This window comes from Chlamydotis macqueenii, chromosome 1 (assembly GCF_036417535.1).
Source record: "Chlamydotis macqueenii isolate bChlMac1 chromosome 1, bChlMac1.mat, whole genome shotgun sequence".
In the NCBI taxonomy this organism is placed as follows: domain Eukaryota; kingdom Metazoa; phylum Chordata; class Aves; order Otidiformes; family Otididae; genus Chlamydotis; species Chlamydotis macqueenii.
The window spans coordinates 1,800,700-1,816,238 of NC_141556.1; the positions used below are offsets into that span (position 1 = coordinate 1,800,700).

Below are 15,539 nucleotides of genomic sequence, written 5' to 3' on the forward strand. Positions count from 1 at the left end.
TGAAGGACTGTGAAAAGCCTGATGCGGCCTTCCAGTCTCAAGCAGGGATTTGCGGATGGGCTGAATCGCCCTTCGTCGGTTACAGAGGAAGAGTCGTCTTGGTTTGGTGTGATTCCCAGCTTTGACACAGCTCGAGTGAGAGGAGATGAATCCCACCCAACATTGCCCAAACGCCAGAGACCAACAGGAGCCGAGGGCACTCCGGCCTTCCCCGGATCACAGCCAAAGGACTTAATGGTCAGAAAAGAGTCAGCTTTGTGATACCATCATCCCCGTGGCTCCACAGGTGGCCGACAAGTCAGGGCTTGCTGAGATGGTCGGCTGCACAATGGGTGGCCGAGGGGCTGCTCCGAAGGCAGAAACACTCGCCCCTCGCAGAGAGGATGGCCCCATGTCCCCCGTTCAACACCAAGGCTCCGTGGGATACCATTTTTCCTCTCTTTGGTGGCATTACTGGCAGAATGAGCCCTTGCTCTCTGGCACTGGCCATACACCACAGGACGGGGAATATGAAGAGGATGAGGAAGGCTTTGAAGTGATCAGAGGGAAAATCCTGCTCTCCTCCTCTGCTGATATTTTGATTATCTGTCTTGTCTGCTGTGCTCTATTAAGGTATTATTTAATTCTGTGTTTTCTGCTGACATCTGCTGGCGCTTGGCAGAAGATTCATGTGGACCTTATACAAAACATTCCTGCCTAAAAGGCTTTCACAATCTCCGAAGCTGTTATTTTTTATAACTATCTGATGGGATGACGTCAGTGTTAGAACCAGTCTTTACTCTCCAGGTATAGGTACGTGATTGTATCTCTCCCAGTACCCTTCCCATCCCCTTCTTGTTATTAGCAGTTAGAATTCATCCGTGTGCTCGGTGTCCTAAAATGCAAAGCTGCAACATGATCTGAGAGAGTGTGTTGTGTATTATAAACTTATGTGAGTCACACGTGTGAAAACTGGGGACAACCCTGGAAACTTGAAGGTCTTGGTTTCCAATTTCCAATTTAAGGTAATTTCAGTTGGGAATAAGTAGCTCCATTGCAGTCAGTGTTATTACACTGCCATAGAGCTGCAGATTTTTCCAGAGAGATCAAAATGAGAGTTCTGCTCCTAAAATTATACAAATCACATCCACAAATGGTGAGCCACATATTGAAATCCCTACTCATTCCTTATCCAGGGCTTTCCCAAGGTGTCTTGTGGATTATGAACCTGGAAATAATCCATTACATACGGCAATAATAGTTCTCTCACCAGTAATACAAAATTAATTGCGTTACAGCCAATTAACTTGGCTCATCCAGGAGACCAGTTGCCAACAGAGCCCTTCATCATGTCTCTGTCGCAGGTCTAACTCGAGGTGATGAGAAAGGAAACATTTCTATCCCAAGGTGAAACGCGTATGGGATTTCTGAGGAAGATGGCCTTGTTGAGAGTCACGGCAGCAATGGCAAAGGTATGAGGGCTCTGCTTCTGGCTGCATTTTCCTGGGGCAGGGGCTGGCACTGCTTCCTGTGCCGTGGCTGTGCCAGTAATCCAGTCAGCCTTGCATCCCGGAGCCGCTCTCCCAAGCTCACACACGCTGTCAGAATTAGCAATCTATCTTTTCCCCCTGGATATTAAGGAAGTAATGCTTATGCCTTGTTGTAACTGACAACATCTGTAGGATGCCATTTTTCAGAAACAGATCCTCCAGAAGGCCCAAGATAAAAGATTATGTTGTGACGAAAGGGAGAGCAATTCAAGAGGTAAAGACGAGTTTTGTAAGCTTATGCCTGGGGCTTGAAAAAGCCGTTTAGAAGACGCCTGGGACCCCATGAGAGAGCAGCAGGCGATGCAGAGCATGAGCGGAGAGGGCAGAGGGGACAAGTGGGGCAGCCGCAGCGCAAGGAAAGCTCGGTCCAGCACGAGTCATCTCCCCTTCCCCCTCCTCCCCTTTCCTACTGAGTTGCTGAACACTTATTTAGAGAGGATGGGAGACAAGGACGACCACAATCTGTGGGCTCACTTACACTTCCCATGCGACAGGAGAGACTACTATGCTGTATCTTGGTTACAAGAACCTTTTTTAGATAGGAGTCAACAACATAGGGTCCCAACTTTACAGAAAAGGGCTGGCTCCACCTGAATTTGATGACTTTTGAGGCCTTTATAGTTGGCGGGGGCGGGGGTTATATCTCTGTCAAAGACAGCACAGGCAAACTGACTATATATCGATGTGGGAATTTTAAGCAATGAGACAAAGTTTGGTTAAAGGAGATTCATTTAACCTTTTATAGAATCTTAGAGCCATAGAATGGTTTGAGTTGGAGGGGACCTTAAAAATCACCTCATTCCAACCCGCCTGCCATGGGCAGGGGCAACCTTTACTAGACCAAGTCGCTCAAAGCCCCATCCAACGTGGCACTTCTTAACGTCACCAGGGTGTTTGCGATTCACTGCATGATACCACAGCCTCTTGGGACTATGCAGGGAGTATGTCTCACCCTGCCCTCATTAGTGTGCCAGGGCCCTGAGAGCGCTAATTGCCCTGACCAGGCTCAGGTAGGGCCTCCACCCACCCATCTTCCACCCCTTTTTGCAGGAGCTGCATTTAAGCTGAAGGCATTTGGTTTGGTCCTTGTTTAAACTGCAGTAGGTGCACTGTTGACTTGGGCTTGTAGCTCTTGACATCCTGGCTGTGGACCTGCTGTGTGGCTGTGGACTTACCTGAGGATCTGGACTGTGGCTGTCCCTGGTCAGTACCACCAGACCTGCTCCGCTCCTCTCGTTTGGGTCCCATGGGGCTGTGCTGGTTGTGGTGAGCTCTCTACCCTTGCCTGCCTCACTGTCACCTTTGGCTTCTGGCTTGCTGTGGTGATGTACCCCTGCTCATGCTTCTTCCTAATTGCTCAGGTGTTTTGGGCCTTGACCTGAGCTTTACAGAGGCTTTCAACCTGTGCAGGGCTTCGCCCACAGGACCTACCCTGTGGTTTAAGGCTTATCTCCAAACCCTGGAGGACCTTATGGCTACAGCAGGAGGTCACAGTCTTGCAGGCTTCTGTGGAGAGTGGGTACAAAGGTTTGGGCTGAAGTGCCACTCCTTGTATGCAATGAGTGGGGGCCCCAGATGAGGCTGGTCAGGGCACTCGGAGCTTGTTGGTGTACTTTAGACCCTGACATCATGTTTGGCGGGATCTCTTGGCAGCCTTTAAATTCACGCAGGATGTAGCATGACTAATGAAACAAGTTACAATTATGCCCTAAATTAAGTCCCTCCTTCCTGTTTGCAAACAGTGAATCCACAGCAGGCGGTGTGGACAGTCTCTTGGTTCTTTGGGAAATGTCGAAGGCCAGAAGCTACAGGTGGGATCTGAAATGCACCAGAATTCCTGTAGTGCTGGAAGCAGGAAATTCTCCTGACGGTTCCTGTCTCTTGGCATAAACTCATGTTATCCGACTGATGTTGAGGGGAGTGGAGATCTGCTTGTTTCCCAAGGACTGGCTTAGGTTAAACCTCAAAGACCCAGGGACTTGCAGGAACATACCTTACCTCCCAGCAGAGCATATGTTCTCCACAGTGTGCCCCCAAGATACAACAGTTGCAGGATGACTAATTCCTATCTGTCAAAACAGGCAGAATCCCTGCCTGAGGCTCCCTTTGTTCCCAAAAACACGCTGCCTGGCCTTACAAAAGACTTGCTTAGAGTCTGCTCTGAACCCATGACAAGAAGCCACTGGCACTGCTGCGGAGGGGTAGGATGGGACTGGAGATTGGGGGAGGCTCCTCAGGGAGATGCTGACAAATGTTGAGAGTGGTATGGCTGAGATCCCCTGGAGGTTATCAGACACAATCCTTGGTCCTCTCAGGTTGCTTAGACAGTCTGTTTGCCTTCTGTCCCATGTTAGTTCCCAGGAACCCCATCTCCAGGTATTACAGCAGCGTCAGCACCTGGCTCTTCCTCAGTAACATTTTTCATGGGACGAACAAAAAGTGTATCCAACAGCCCTCTGGCTCTGCCTGTCATTCTGGAACAGCCACAGCTGGGTGTTCCCATGACCAAAGGCAAGTCAGATGGTTCCCAAAGCTCAGCCAGGAGAGCGCCTGTTGCCATTACTCCTTCGATATGAATAACGACAACTCAAATATCTGGGCACCTTTACAGAAGGCAAACAAGATGGAGGCTATTCCCCATGAAGTGAGATGTAGAGAGAGTCCAGCACAAGAGCAAAGGAACCTGGAGAGCTACTGCATCAGGGAACAGCCCTGTGAGCATTGTAAAGCTGAGAGGACCTGGCGGTGGCTGCTCCAGCACTTCTTCAAACCTGTGTCACCTCTTCATAGAATCATAGAATGGTTAGTGTTGGAAGGGGCCTTCAAAGGTCATCTAGTCCAACCCCACTTCCTGAGAAGGATACTTCATTAGAAGAAGATTTCTAGCAAGGTTGTCCAAGGACAAAGGTCTAGCTACAGAGTTGAGCTCCTCTAAGTTTCTCTTCACTTTCTCTTTTTCTGCTCCTGCTACACAACCTGCTTTCATGTGAATCTTGCTGCAACCTTAATTTGCTTGAAGCGCTGGCTGGAAGGATCTTATGAAACCATCCCAGCTGAAGACTGGGGGGATTCTAGTAATTTCAATAAAGAACATATTTAAACTATCTGGCTTGTGTCTAGAATTGTGTAACTTGTATGTAAGAGCGAATTTATAGCATGTCTTTGGCCTAGTCTATCAGAGAGAACTTGTCACATAGTAGGCAGGACCCAGAGCCTGCATGCTCTCACCAAAGTGATTATTTCATCAAAAGAATCACTGAATTTGGGTATTTTTGCTGGAGTGAGATCTTTCTGCTGCCTGCCTGTTTGTGACGAGGAGTGGGCTACTAGAAATCTACAGTAGGAGAAAAACCCATGAGCCAGAGTCAACTGGTAGAGCTCCTCACGCCCAGTGAGAGCTGGGATGACATTCAGTTTGACTCTATTTTCTTCTACTTAGAAAAATGTGTAAAAGGACACCCAGGAGCTTTGTGGGCAAACCTTTGAAAACCACTCCTCCCTTACAGGTTTGAATGTGTCAGTGGAAAATATTTTTTTGGAGGTGAAATCAGTCTCCTGTCTGTTGGTTGCCTTGAAAGCTCTGATAAATGTGAGAATGTAGTCACATGGAATACAGATAATGTTTTATCTGAAAAAGGGTTTCTTAACAAAACCTGTATAAATTCACCTTTGCTAGGCTGATTTGAACTTCACATCAAGAATGAAGCTGATTTTGATCTTCAGTGCCCTCTTTGGGGTTTCCTTGTGCCTGGAAACTTTTGTTGGGTGAGTTATGCTTTTGTGGAAGATCTTTCACTTAAGACCTTATTTTCCAGTTGTTGTTTTTCATGATCTTAACTTTATAAAATCTGCTTGGGGCACATTCTTCATTTTTTATGACTGACTTGTTGTTTTGGTACTCCAGTGTTTGAAGGAACCCTTCTCTGCTTTCATTTGGGTTTTCTAAGGAGAAGGGTCTGGCTGCAGAGTCCAGTTCCTGGATTTATGGCCACCCAAGGTTTTGTTTTGTCTTTGACTGTACCTACGGAGCAGTCTCGAGCCTTGCTCTGGAGCTGAACTTTGCTGCAAAGCCTGAGGGTTCAGCTTGATGGATATGGTCCAGGAAAGCAGAGCCGCAAGACCAGAACCTGACCTCAGATCGGAAAGGTCACTAGCTTCCCTTTGTTTTTGAAAATTCTCATTTCTCTTCAAATGCTTAATCCTCTTCAGAGCCTTTCTAAGCAATTTGAATCCTTATTTCCAACCGTTATCTGTATGTTGCATTGCAAAATTATCTCCTCTGGTGTATTTCCCCACAGTCTTACTGACCGTGTAAGAACCTCAATAGAAGATGATAAAAAAACTAGCAGATACTTCCTGAGAGGTAGTAAGTGCGCACTAGATTCCAGTGAGTAAAGCTGTGTATTAAGATGTAAGGATTAAAAATATGAAATAGTATGCATGATTTACTAAAACTCCAGAATTTTTAAAGCCAGGAGAAGCTACTTTGATCATTTAATCTGGGGTCTGGCACAACATAGGCTGGATTCTCATGAATCCATTCCTCAGTCACTTTCAGTAGCTGTGGTTAATGACCCTCATCTCTTCACAGAAGAATCCAGTCCCAAAATAAAGCTTATGGTGGTGGAGAATCCAATAGTAAGTTATTAATGTGGTAAAGTGCCTTCGGTGTTGGTTTAATTTGGTCCATCAAAAGAATCGTATACCTCAGCTGGCCAGACTGAGGAACCTGGTGTTGCGTGTCTCTTCTCAGCAGCTGAGGCCACACTAGTAAATAAGCAGATACATAGCGAGCTCATACGGTAAGTCCCTTGTTTACTCTTCCTTAAGGTGTGTTTTCCAGTTCTGTAGTTATTCATGTCGATTTGCTCTGAGTCCAACCTGGGCCAGATCAGGGTATGGCACTCCATGGACTTTATTCTGTCTCCAACAGTGACCAAACACAGATGCCTAGGGAAGAGAATGAAAACAAACACGTGCTTTAACCCCCAAAAGCCATTTGCAAATGCAGCGTTAACACTCACTTGCAGTAATCCCCAGGCTATACAGCTAAGGAGCACATCGGTGCTTTTGGCTACGGCATTGATCCCGGGCTGCACTTCCAACTGATTATTCATTGTGGCTCCCATGTTTCCTTCAGAATCCCCCCTGGTTCTCCTGAATAGGATTTACTGTCCCGCAACTGTTGCATTCCCTTGTTCATAGATCCTTTTGTCATGTCATAAAAATGTTGGGTGAAAAGAACCTCCAGAAGTCTTTAGTCCACCTTCCCGCTCAGAGGAGGGCATGGAACTGTTTCCCCTTGTTATCATCACCTACCCCTACCAAGAAGAGTTTGTCATTTTTTTTTTTTTTAACTCCCCTTGAAGCAGTTTTAGGCTGCAGTTAGATCAGCCTGAACAAGCCTGAGCTCATCAGCCTATCCTGGTGCTACTGTTTGCTTGTACCTATTTTACCAAGCAGCCTGGAACATTGTGCATTTGAACGGGATATATGTTTTTAGTGATCTAAAAACCACTTAGAGACTGTAGGTTGTGATCACTGTATGTCATACAATGCGTAGTCTAAGTTAATTGCTGAGGTCACCTCTATAACCAATGGAATGAGGTACTTCCAGACAGTGATTCATTCCACCTGCAAGCCACCGTCTGATGGTATCAGCTTCTGACAAGACAGGGAAGTTTGTCAGCTGCCTTTGACTAAACTGAAAAAAGGTGAAATGAATCCCGTATTTAGTGTTTGGTTTCCTTTGTTGTTCCTCCTCAAACATTTAATCATTTGCAAACTCAACAGGAACTGTAAGTTGTTGAAAAAAATCACTAATAGATACAAGATTGATCCTTGTAAGCAATGAAAAACTCATCGACTTGATGTCTTGTTAATGATGAAATCTTAAAAATTGCCATTTACCTAGTTACTAGTCTAGTGCAGGTGTAGTAGGCTGGCCCTGCAGGTTGTTGGTTGAACTCTTGGGTGACACCAAGTCAACTGCTTTAAAGAAGTCCGTATCAGCAAATAACTACCCACCAAATTCTTGATCTCAATAACAAACTAGTTCAACCACACCCCTTTTTGAGACTGTTTCTGAAGACTTACTGATTTATTGCAGGCACCAGGTTCTCCGAATCAAGACAAGAAATGAGGAGGAGGTTAAGAAGTTACAGCTTTTGGAATCACTGGAGCACCTTGAGGTATGTTATTACCACAGAGACATTTTTCAACATTTCAGACTGGAGCAGGACTTATCAAAGTAGGACTTTGCATCGCATTTGGAAGGTTCATACCATACCGTGGCAGCTGCCGTAAATAAGTTTACAGTCTCAATACTTAGTGTTTGATCTGGAAGTTCTAGTACCAGCTTGGTATTGAGGAGTGCCTGCATTCACATTTTCTTCTTACTGGGCTTACAATCATATTTGAATGGATCTACTCTTCATCTTAGTCTCAAAAAGCTTGTCTTTAAAGTGGAGATGCCAATGTTTTTGTACTTGTCTCCAGCATTGTGGAAGGAATTTATTAGAGTCAACATTCTATTTAAGCAGGAAAACACTGTGAAATTCTAGGTTATTACTGTTCTTGTTGCTATTGGTGAGAAATTTTATTATCACTTTCTTTAAAAATATTGATTTGAATAGTATAGAAACTAAAATTTTCTGTTTCAGTATAGAAACTAAAATAGAAAAGCCCTGCCAAAGGAGAAAAAAACAATTGGTTTCCTATTAGCTAATATCGAATATGGAGCTTTTCTTGAAACTATTTCTGGTAAAAGGGAGAATAGTTAAATTATCATCATAGAAGCCTAAAATTTCCACTTGCTGATATGGCTGAAAGTCGGAAGTCAGTGAAAATGCTGGCTTCAGCCTCCTGCAGGTTTTTTTCTGGGTTTTTTTGTTTTTTTTTTTTTTTTTTTGTGAGTTTGTCACATTAACTGATACAAGGTTGTGGTGAGGCCAAGCTCAAGAACAGAGCATGCTGTAAGCACAGTGAGGTACCATACAGCAGGAGTCATTCAATCTGGGAGAAATCAGCGTTTCTAAAGCTTTAGAAGAGCTGTTTGCAGAACGCTTTTCCATTTTCCTTTCTCTTTTCAGCTTGATTTCTGGATAAACCCCTCCACCTCTGCCCTCCCTGTGGATGTGCGAATCCCGGCTAACAGCATCCAAGCAGTCAAAGCCTTCCTGGAGTCCTATGGGATCGAGTACTCCATCCTGATTGAAGATTTGCAGGTAGGCGATGCCATTAGCACATTATGAGCTTTTATATCCTTTGGCAAGAAGCAGTGAGTCACAATTTGGCCTCATTCATTAGTTCGTGGACTCTTCTATACCCTGTTTTCCGTGAGGTCCTCCCCTTTTTATTGTAGTCTGAAGATTAATTTCTCAAAGATGATCTGTGGATCACTGCTGTGCCAGGAAGCTATGGAGATCACTCTGCAGATGCTATCCAAGACAGAGTTGAATAGTGACATCAATAAACTCAGGTTCCATGGTGTTCTTCTGATAACCCCTGAGGAACTTTGTGTGCTCTTTAGGCTGCAGAGGTTTGGGAATCATCTGTTACTCATAATTCAGTAAACTGTGTTAAAAGCAGCTCTAGATGATAATTTGAAAGCACTTTATACCACTGTGTGAGAGAAAAGTCACACCCTTGGTCACTAATCCAGCATTTCTTCATGAGCAGTAATCCCAAAATGGCATCTAAAATAGCATTAACTCCGCAGAAACATTGCCTTTCCCGCTCCACCCCCCACAAGCTTTCCAATGCTATTATTCATCTTAACTAGCATTTAAAACTTAGTGCTGACCATTTAAACATTGCTACAGATACATTCAGCAGAAGAATCTGTTTGCTCCATAGCTGTGGGAAGCTCTGTTCTGGGGCTGGAGCCAGTATGCAATGCCATCATGTCATTATTTGAGATAAACATTTGGTCAGAAGTCTGCAAATTCAGCAGGCTTTTCTCAACATTTGAATGGCTTCTTTTAGATTGTTCTAGACAAAGAAAAGCAAGATATGGCCTACAGTCAACAAAGGGAGCGCAGCAGCAACGTCTTCAACTATGGAACTTACCACTCTTTAGATTCTGTGAGTACCTCAGCTTTGCGGGAAGAGGATTTTTTCTGTCCTTTTCTCATGCTGTCTTCAATTAAACACCCTATATTAGGATCTAAGATGTCTTTCCAGCTTCTTTTGGCACATTGTTTTTAAATGAATTAATTCTGTGGTCGGTCCCATGAGCCAGTGCTCTCCCTGACAGAGGGTTGGAACAGACAAGTGTTGATTACACTTTTTCACAAACTCTTCTGCAGAGTTCTGGCAAAACCCTTCCTTCTGACCCTCAAAAGAGATTGAGAAATAAATGAATTTTGAAGTAAGGAAATATAGGAAGCCAGTAGCCATCAAGCAGAGCAGAGGGTAAGGTATTTTCACTACCAGAAGTTCTTAAAGAGAGTTTTGAGAGTTTTATTCCTGAAATAAGTGGGTCTTGATGATATAGCAGTGCTTCCTTCTACTCCGTGATGTTAGGAACAGGACTGACTACACTGATGTAAGGTGAGATGGGGCTTTGAAAGCGGTCACAGTAATGAAGGCAGAAGAAAAAAGTAGATTTCATCAGGTCCTACAAGTGTTCTGGGCAGTGCTATACATAAATGTATTGTAAATGTCATCATGACTTTCCATTTCAGATTTATGCAGAACTGGATCGTCTTGCTTCTGAGTATAGCAACCTCATCAGTAAGCTCCAGATAGGGGAATCCTATGAAAAGCGGCCTCTCTATGTGCTGAAGGTATGACACGTGTCACAGAATGTGTGGGTACATATGTGCGTAAATATACTAATATACATATTCATTACAGATACAGCACAATTCAGTCCAGAGCATCCCGGTCTATGAGGGATGTTCTTGACTAAAAGGTGTCAGTGAGAGTTTTAAAACTTTCTGGTTTGTTTGACAGTTCAGCACCGGGGGAAGCAAGCGTCCTGCAGTCTGGATTGATGCCGGTATCCATTCCCGAGAGTGGGTTACCCAAGCAAGTGCCCTATGGATAGCTAAAAAGGTCACTTCAGCAGCGATTGATTTTTCTGTTATCTTGGGAATTCGTCTGGCTATTTAAAAGTATATCACACCTGGATGTGTTTAGTCAGCTCTGCTAACTCTCCCTCACCCCTCTTAAAACAGCCGACTCCAGAAACAATATGGCAGCTGCCTAGACAAAAAAAAAAAAAAAAAAATTGAAAAATGCTGTGTATTGTTAGAACAGCTTGGAGAAGCTCAGGCAGACAAACTGTAGTAGTTCAGGTGAAATTGTTGAGGACTGCGGGGTTGATAATTATATAAATAACTGAGGACTTTTTGAAGATTAGTTTGGTGCTTTGGTCTGCAGACAGAGGAACGCTGTGTGATTGGTTATCTTCCACAAAAGTGGCAAAACTTCCACTTCCATGAGCATTTAAATTCTGCTGAAAATGATGAGGCCACGAGAGAAGTGCAGCAGCTGTGTATTCCCAACCTAGCTAATCCATCTCAATCCTAGTGCCAGTCTTGGCCCATTCTCTGGGACAGGCAGGAGAAAATTTTTTTGCCCTCTTCCATTAACTTCCTGTCTTCAGAATAAACTAGTAAACCAGAGTCATTGCTCTCTCCAAGCACCAAGTCTAATGAGGAACAGTTATGACCAGCAGATAATTAATATTTCTTGTTTGCCTGCCCTGAAAGCCAGACTTGCCTCTGTACCTAGCTGTCAGAGCGGGAAAAAAATGCGCTGACAATCACAGCGTACCATATTGTCTCGCTTAGATTGCCTCTGACTATGGGAAGGATCCATCCATCACCTCTCTGCTGAACAAAATGGACATTTTCCTGCTGGCAGTCTTAAACCCCGATGGATATGTATTCACGCACACCACAGTGAGTAAGCGTGCTGTGTGTCTAAGCTGATTTAGAAAGCTGCTGTGCTCTGCCAAGCAAACAATCAGTGCGAGGCAGGTAGGCTCTGAAAGTCCATTTCTTAATGCTGTAGGAAGGAGTTACACAAGTCTTGGGCATCCAATGATACTGATTATTTGTCTGACTCATCTTAACCCACTGCCAATTCACCAGCCCTTCAATTTTTGTACATTGACTCCTCTTGGCAATCAGCCCATCAGAAATAATCTTAGGCTCACGCCTAGGATCACTTCCTGGTGAATGGCAACTATTTCTGGGTGGCTGTTTTAACGCAAGGACTGAGATTTGCTCCTTTTTGAAGCTATGGCATTTCTTCATTTTAGAATCGCATGTGGCGGAAGACCCGCTCCAAGAATCAAGGCAGTCTGTGTGTTGGAGTTGATCCAAACAGGAACTGGGATGCAGGTTTTGGAGGTAGGAATAAAGTTTCTGGATTCTAGCTGTCACTAAGAAGAAAGTTCCCTTTCATGTTCCCAGATCCTGTCACACAGGACCAGCATTTGCCTTAGTATAAGGGATTCAGAAAGAAAAAGGTCCAATAGGATGGTATCTGTCTTTTGTAAAGACAATTTCGCATTGATTAATTGCCAGTGAGCACAAGATTAAGGCAGTAATCTATATCTTCTAGAAGTACGTCCCTTGAGTATTCATGCTCTGTCGCTGCTGTTCGAGCATTTATCAGCACTTAAGGCCTTGCCTTTGGCTGAAGACCTACCTGTTCTTAGGAAAGCCTGGCTTTGTGTTGGTCTGCCTTGACCTTTCGTGAATGTCAGTTCTCACAGGTTTGCCTTTGTTCCCCCTTTGCACCGACAGGTCCTGGAGCCAGCAATAATCCCTGTTCTGAATCTTACCACGGGCCCAGGGCCAACTCAGAGGTGGAAGTTAAATCTGTTGTCAACTTTATTAAGAATCACGGAAACATCCAGGCCTTCCTCACCCTCCACAGTTACTCTCAGCTCCTGATGTATCCCTACGGCTATAAATGCACTAGACCGGCGGACTATGCTGAGCTGGTGAGACATAATGACCTGGCTTTAGCTCCCTCTGTTCTGTCCAGCTGGCTCTCTGTACTCAAGTATTACCGTGAGCTATCGGGATAAAAACAAGAGACTAGACGCTGCCATCCCTAACAGTAACAATGCGTGAGAGCGAACAAAAACCTGTTCAGTGCAATGCCTTTAGAAGAGAAATCTCGGCCATACGCAAACACGTCCCATCCTCACCCATTCTGAGCCCTCTTTGCTCATCCCTGTTTCCTTCCTTCTGCTGTAATAATATCTTTGAGGGGACACGGATCTCACCATTTAAGTGGAAAGGATGCCTGGAGGTCTTTAGGCTGACACTCTGCCGAAAGCAGGCAGCCTTTGGCGTCAGAGTCAATTTCAAGGTTCATTAAGGTTACTTAGGGCCTTGCCCAGCTGAGTTTTGATTAATTGTTTTGATTTGTTGTGATATTTCTAAAGAAAAATTCCACAGCTTCTTTGAGCCCTTCCCAAAGTTTCCCCACCATCATGCGGATTTTCTTTTTCCCTGATACCTAAATGCAATTCCCCCTGTGGCAATTTCTTCGTTGCCGTACGTCTTTGGCCCTACACGTCCAAGAAGAGCCCAGCTCCATCTTCTCTACAACCACCCATTGTGTAGTTGAAGTGAGCACAAAGCTGACCACTGAGCACTGGAAGATTTTGCTGATTGTGGTTCAGGTTTGGAGAAATCTTAACATTTAGTCTCATTAAGTGTGGCCATTTTCTGACTCGTCCCTCATCTCCTCCTCTCCAGGATGCCTTGGGAAGAGCTGCTGCCAGTTCCATCCGGTCCCTGTACGGCACCACCTTTACCGTGGGGAGCATTTGCACTACTATCTGTGAGTATGGTGCTAGTCTGAGCTTTTACGGGCTGTCCCAGAGCAACACTCTGTTGCCCCGCAAGGCCTCTCCCTCTTGGAAGCAGTGTTGCTTGCATAGAGTGACACCACCAAACACTGGAGCCGAGCATTTGCGTAAAATCCCAATACTTGTCCCTCACAAATATAAAAAGTGGGACAGCAGAACTCAAATCAATCCTCTCTTCACCTCTCTGGGTTTTCTCCCTTTCTCTTTCAGACCAAGCCAGCGGAGGCAGCATTGACTGGAGCTACGATTACGGCATCAAATACTCTTTTGCCTTTGAGCTGCGAGACACAGGTCGCTACGGTTTCCTCCTGCCAGCCAACCAAATTATCCCAACTGCAGAGGAGACCTGGCTGGGTCTGAAAAAAATCATGGAGCATGTGCGAGACAATCCGTACTAAAAGCTGGGGTGGGAATCAGCCGTCTGGAGCAGCAAGCTCATAAATCCTCTTCCCTTGCCGTGCTTGAGACAGCTGTAATGATGTGGCACCTGGCTGAATAAAAACCCCGTGTGCGTCCCTCCTGCAGCAATAGATGTCTGCATATATATAAAAAAAAATGCTTGTCTGGTTCGCTGCATCTCTGTGTGCGTGGCAGACCCCTTAGGAGTTTTTAGGACACAGTTGCAGTCCATCTCAGTGAGACACGGTAGGAACAGTGACGAGAGGAGGATGGACGGTGTGACCGCTTGTGTGGCTATTGACGTGTCAGAGCGATCGCCGGTGAGAGGAGGAGCGAGGCCTTTTCCCACCCAGCTAGACAAGAAGTCAGCTGAGGGACTTGCGGTGGTGCAGAGGATGAGGAAAGGTTAAATGTAGGAGCAGAAAGGTGTGCTGGAAAAGGAGAAGATGCTCGTCCCCTTATGCTCCGGTAGCGTCCAGTGCCTGTTCAGAAGGGACAGGGAAGAATTTATTTCTTGTGCGTAGCAGCTCCCTGATGTTACTCGTGTAAACCTGGGGGCTCTGGCAGAGCTCACTTTTGGGGGCAGAACGGGCTGGTGCGGAGGGCCTGATGTTAAGCAGTGTAATCCAGGCTGTAAGACTAATTAAAGGAATTTAATGAGCCCATGACGCTGCCAGGCCACCAACTGGTGGGAGTGGGAGTCTTCTGGCCCGATGTCCCCATATATTTGTCCTGCCCCTTTTCTTCCCCCCAGATTTTACCAGTGGGCACGGTTGGAGGGAGGATGGAGGTGGGAGGACGCCTGCTCTTAGCCAGCACGGCCAGCCTGCAGTCCCTCAAGGGCCTGCCTCCCCCGTTGTGTTGTTCAGCCTGCTAATTTCTTGGGGATTACGCAGCTCAGGGAAGTGCACGGGAGCCACCAAGGGGTCAGAGATTAGCAAGAGCCGCTGCTGTTGTGGTGATTATGAAGTCTAACAGGTTTATCTCGATGTCCTGTGATCCCTCCAGCAGCTGGTGGTTACTCACTTCTCTGTGAGCTTGCTGGGAGAGCAAACACGCCTGACACAGCGGGTGAAATGTTAGTTCAGACTTGAAGGACGCGAGGCTGTTGGCAGGGGAAGCAAGGTGAAGGTTCAGCTGAGGTATTGGGAAGCACCACATGGGTTTGGTTTTGGGTTAAGTGTAGCCTTTTTGGAGAGCAAACCCAAGCATGGGGCAGCTGGTGCTCCTCACACGTGTCCCCGTCTCCTCCCTCATGGCCCCAGCTGGTGGCACTTGCTTCCCAAACTGACCCACCCTTCCAAAATCCTGTCCTCCAGCTGGTGATAAAAACACCACTGGTAAAACCCTGCTGACAAGGAGTGCCCAGGGCACACGGTTGGCTCCTGGATCCAGCCAGCCTGCTGCCACCAGAGTGGGGACCTTGTGGCAAGTGGTGGGCAGGAGCTGCAGAGCCTGAGGAGCCGTGGCCATGGTTCTACATCTGTGGCCTCACCCTGGCTTTGAAGCTCCATCCAGCCATCAAGATCTTGAGGCTACCTGGGCCCTCTTCTCGTAAGTCCATGGCTTGATGACAACTGTGTCTGGTTTTTGGATCCTTGGCAACAAAGAGACCTGAAGCAAGACTGATAGAGGCCACCAAGAGGATGTGTCCCATGATGGGATGCTGAGGGAGATGGGCTCGCTTGGCCAGGAGATGAGACAGATTTGGAGTGGGGGGGACCTAACAAGGACCCTCTCAGTCCTTTGAAGAGGTTATTGAGAAAACA

At 45.9% G+C, this 15,539-nt stretch overlaps 1 protein-coding gene across 1 annotated transcript; it reads left to right on the top strand.

The window, feature by feature from the left end:
* Positions 1-775: 775 nt before the first annotated feature.
* On the top strand, positions 776-13,769 carry LOC104486724 (carboxypeptidase A2). The gene is made up of 12 exons (XM_010129482.2): positions 776-792; positions 5,206-5,294; positions 7,639-7,720; positions 8,621-8,755; positions 9,516-9,614; positions 10,217-10,318; positions 10,488-10,589; positions 11,330-11,440; positions 11,803-11,893; positions 12,293-12,492; positions 13,259-13,343; positions 13,582-13,769. Exons 2-12 carry the CDS (start codon positions 5,230-5,232, stop codon positions 13,767-13,769), a joined length of 1,260 nt encoding a protein of 419 aa, XP_010127784.1. The 5' UTR covers positions 776-792; positions 5,206-5,229.
* The last annotated feature ends 1,770 nt before the right edge of the window (positions 13,770-15,539 follow it).

What these genes read in the sequence shown, in the direction of transcription:
- LOC104486724 (XM_010129482.2), top strand. Translation starts at nt 5,230, where the DNA reads ATGAAGCTGATTTTGATCTTCAGTGCCCTCTTTGGGGTTTCCTTGTGC. An exon ending in TGCCTGGAAACTTTTGTTGG is followed by an intron (nt 5,295 to 7,638) that starts GTGAGTTATGCT and finishes GATTTATTGCAG; the next exon opens with GCACCAGGTTCTCCGAATCA. An exon ending in AATCACTGGAGCACCTTGAG is followed by an intron (nt 7,721 to 8,620) that starts GTATGTTATTAC and finishes TTCTCTTTTCAG; the next exon opens with CTTGATTTCTGGATAAACCC.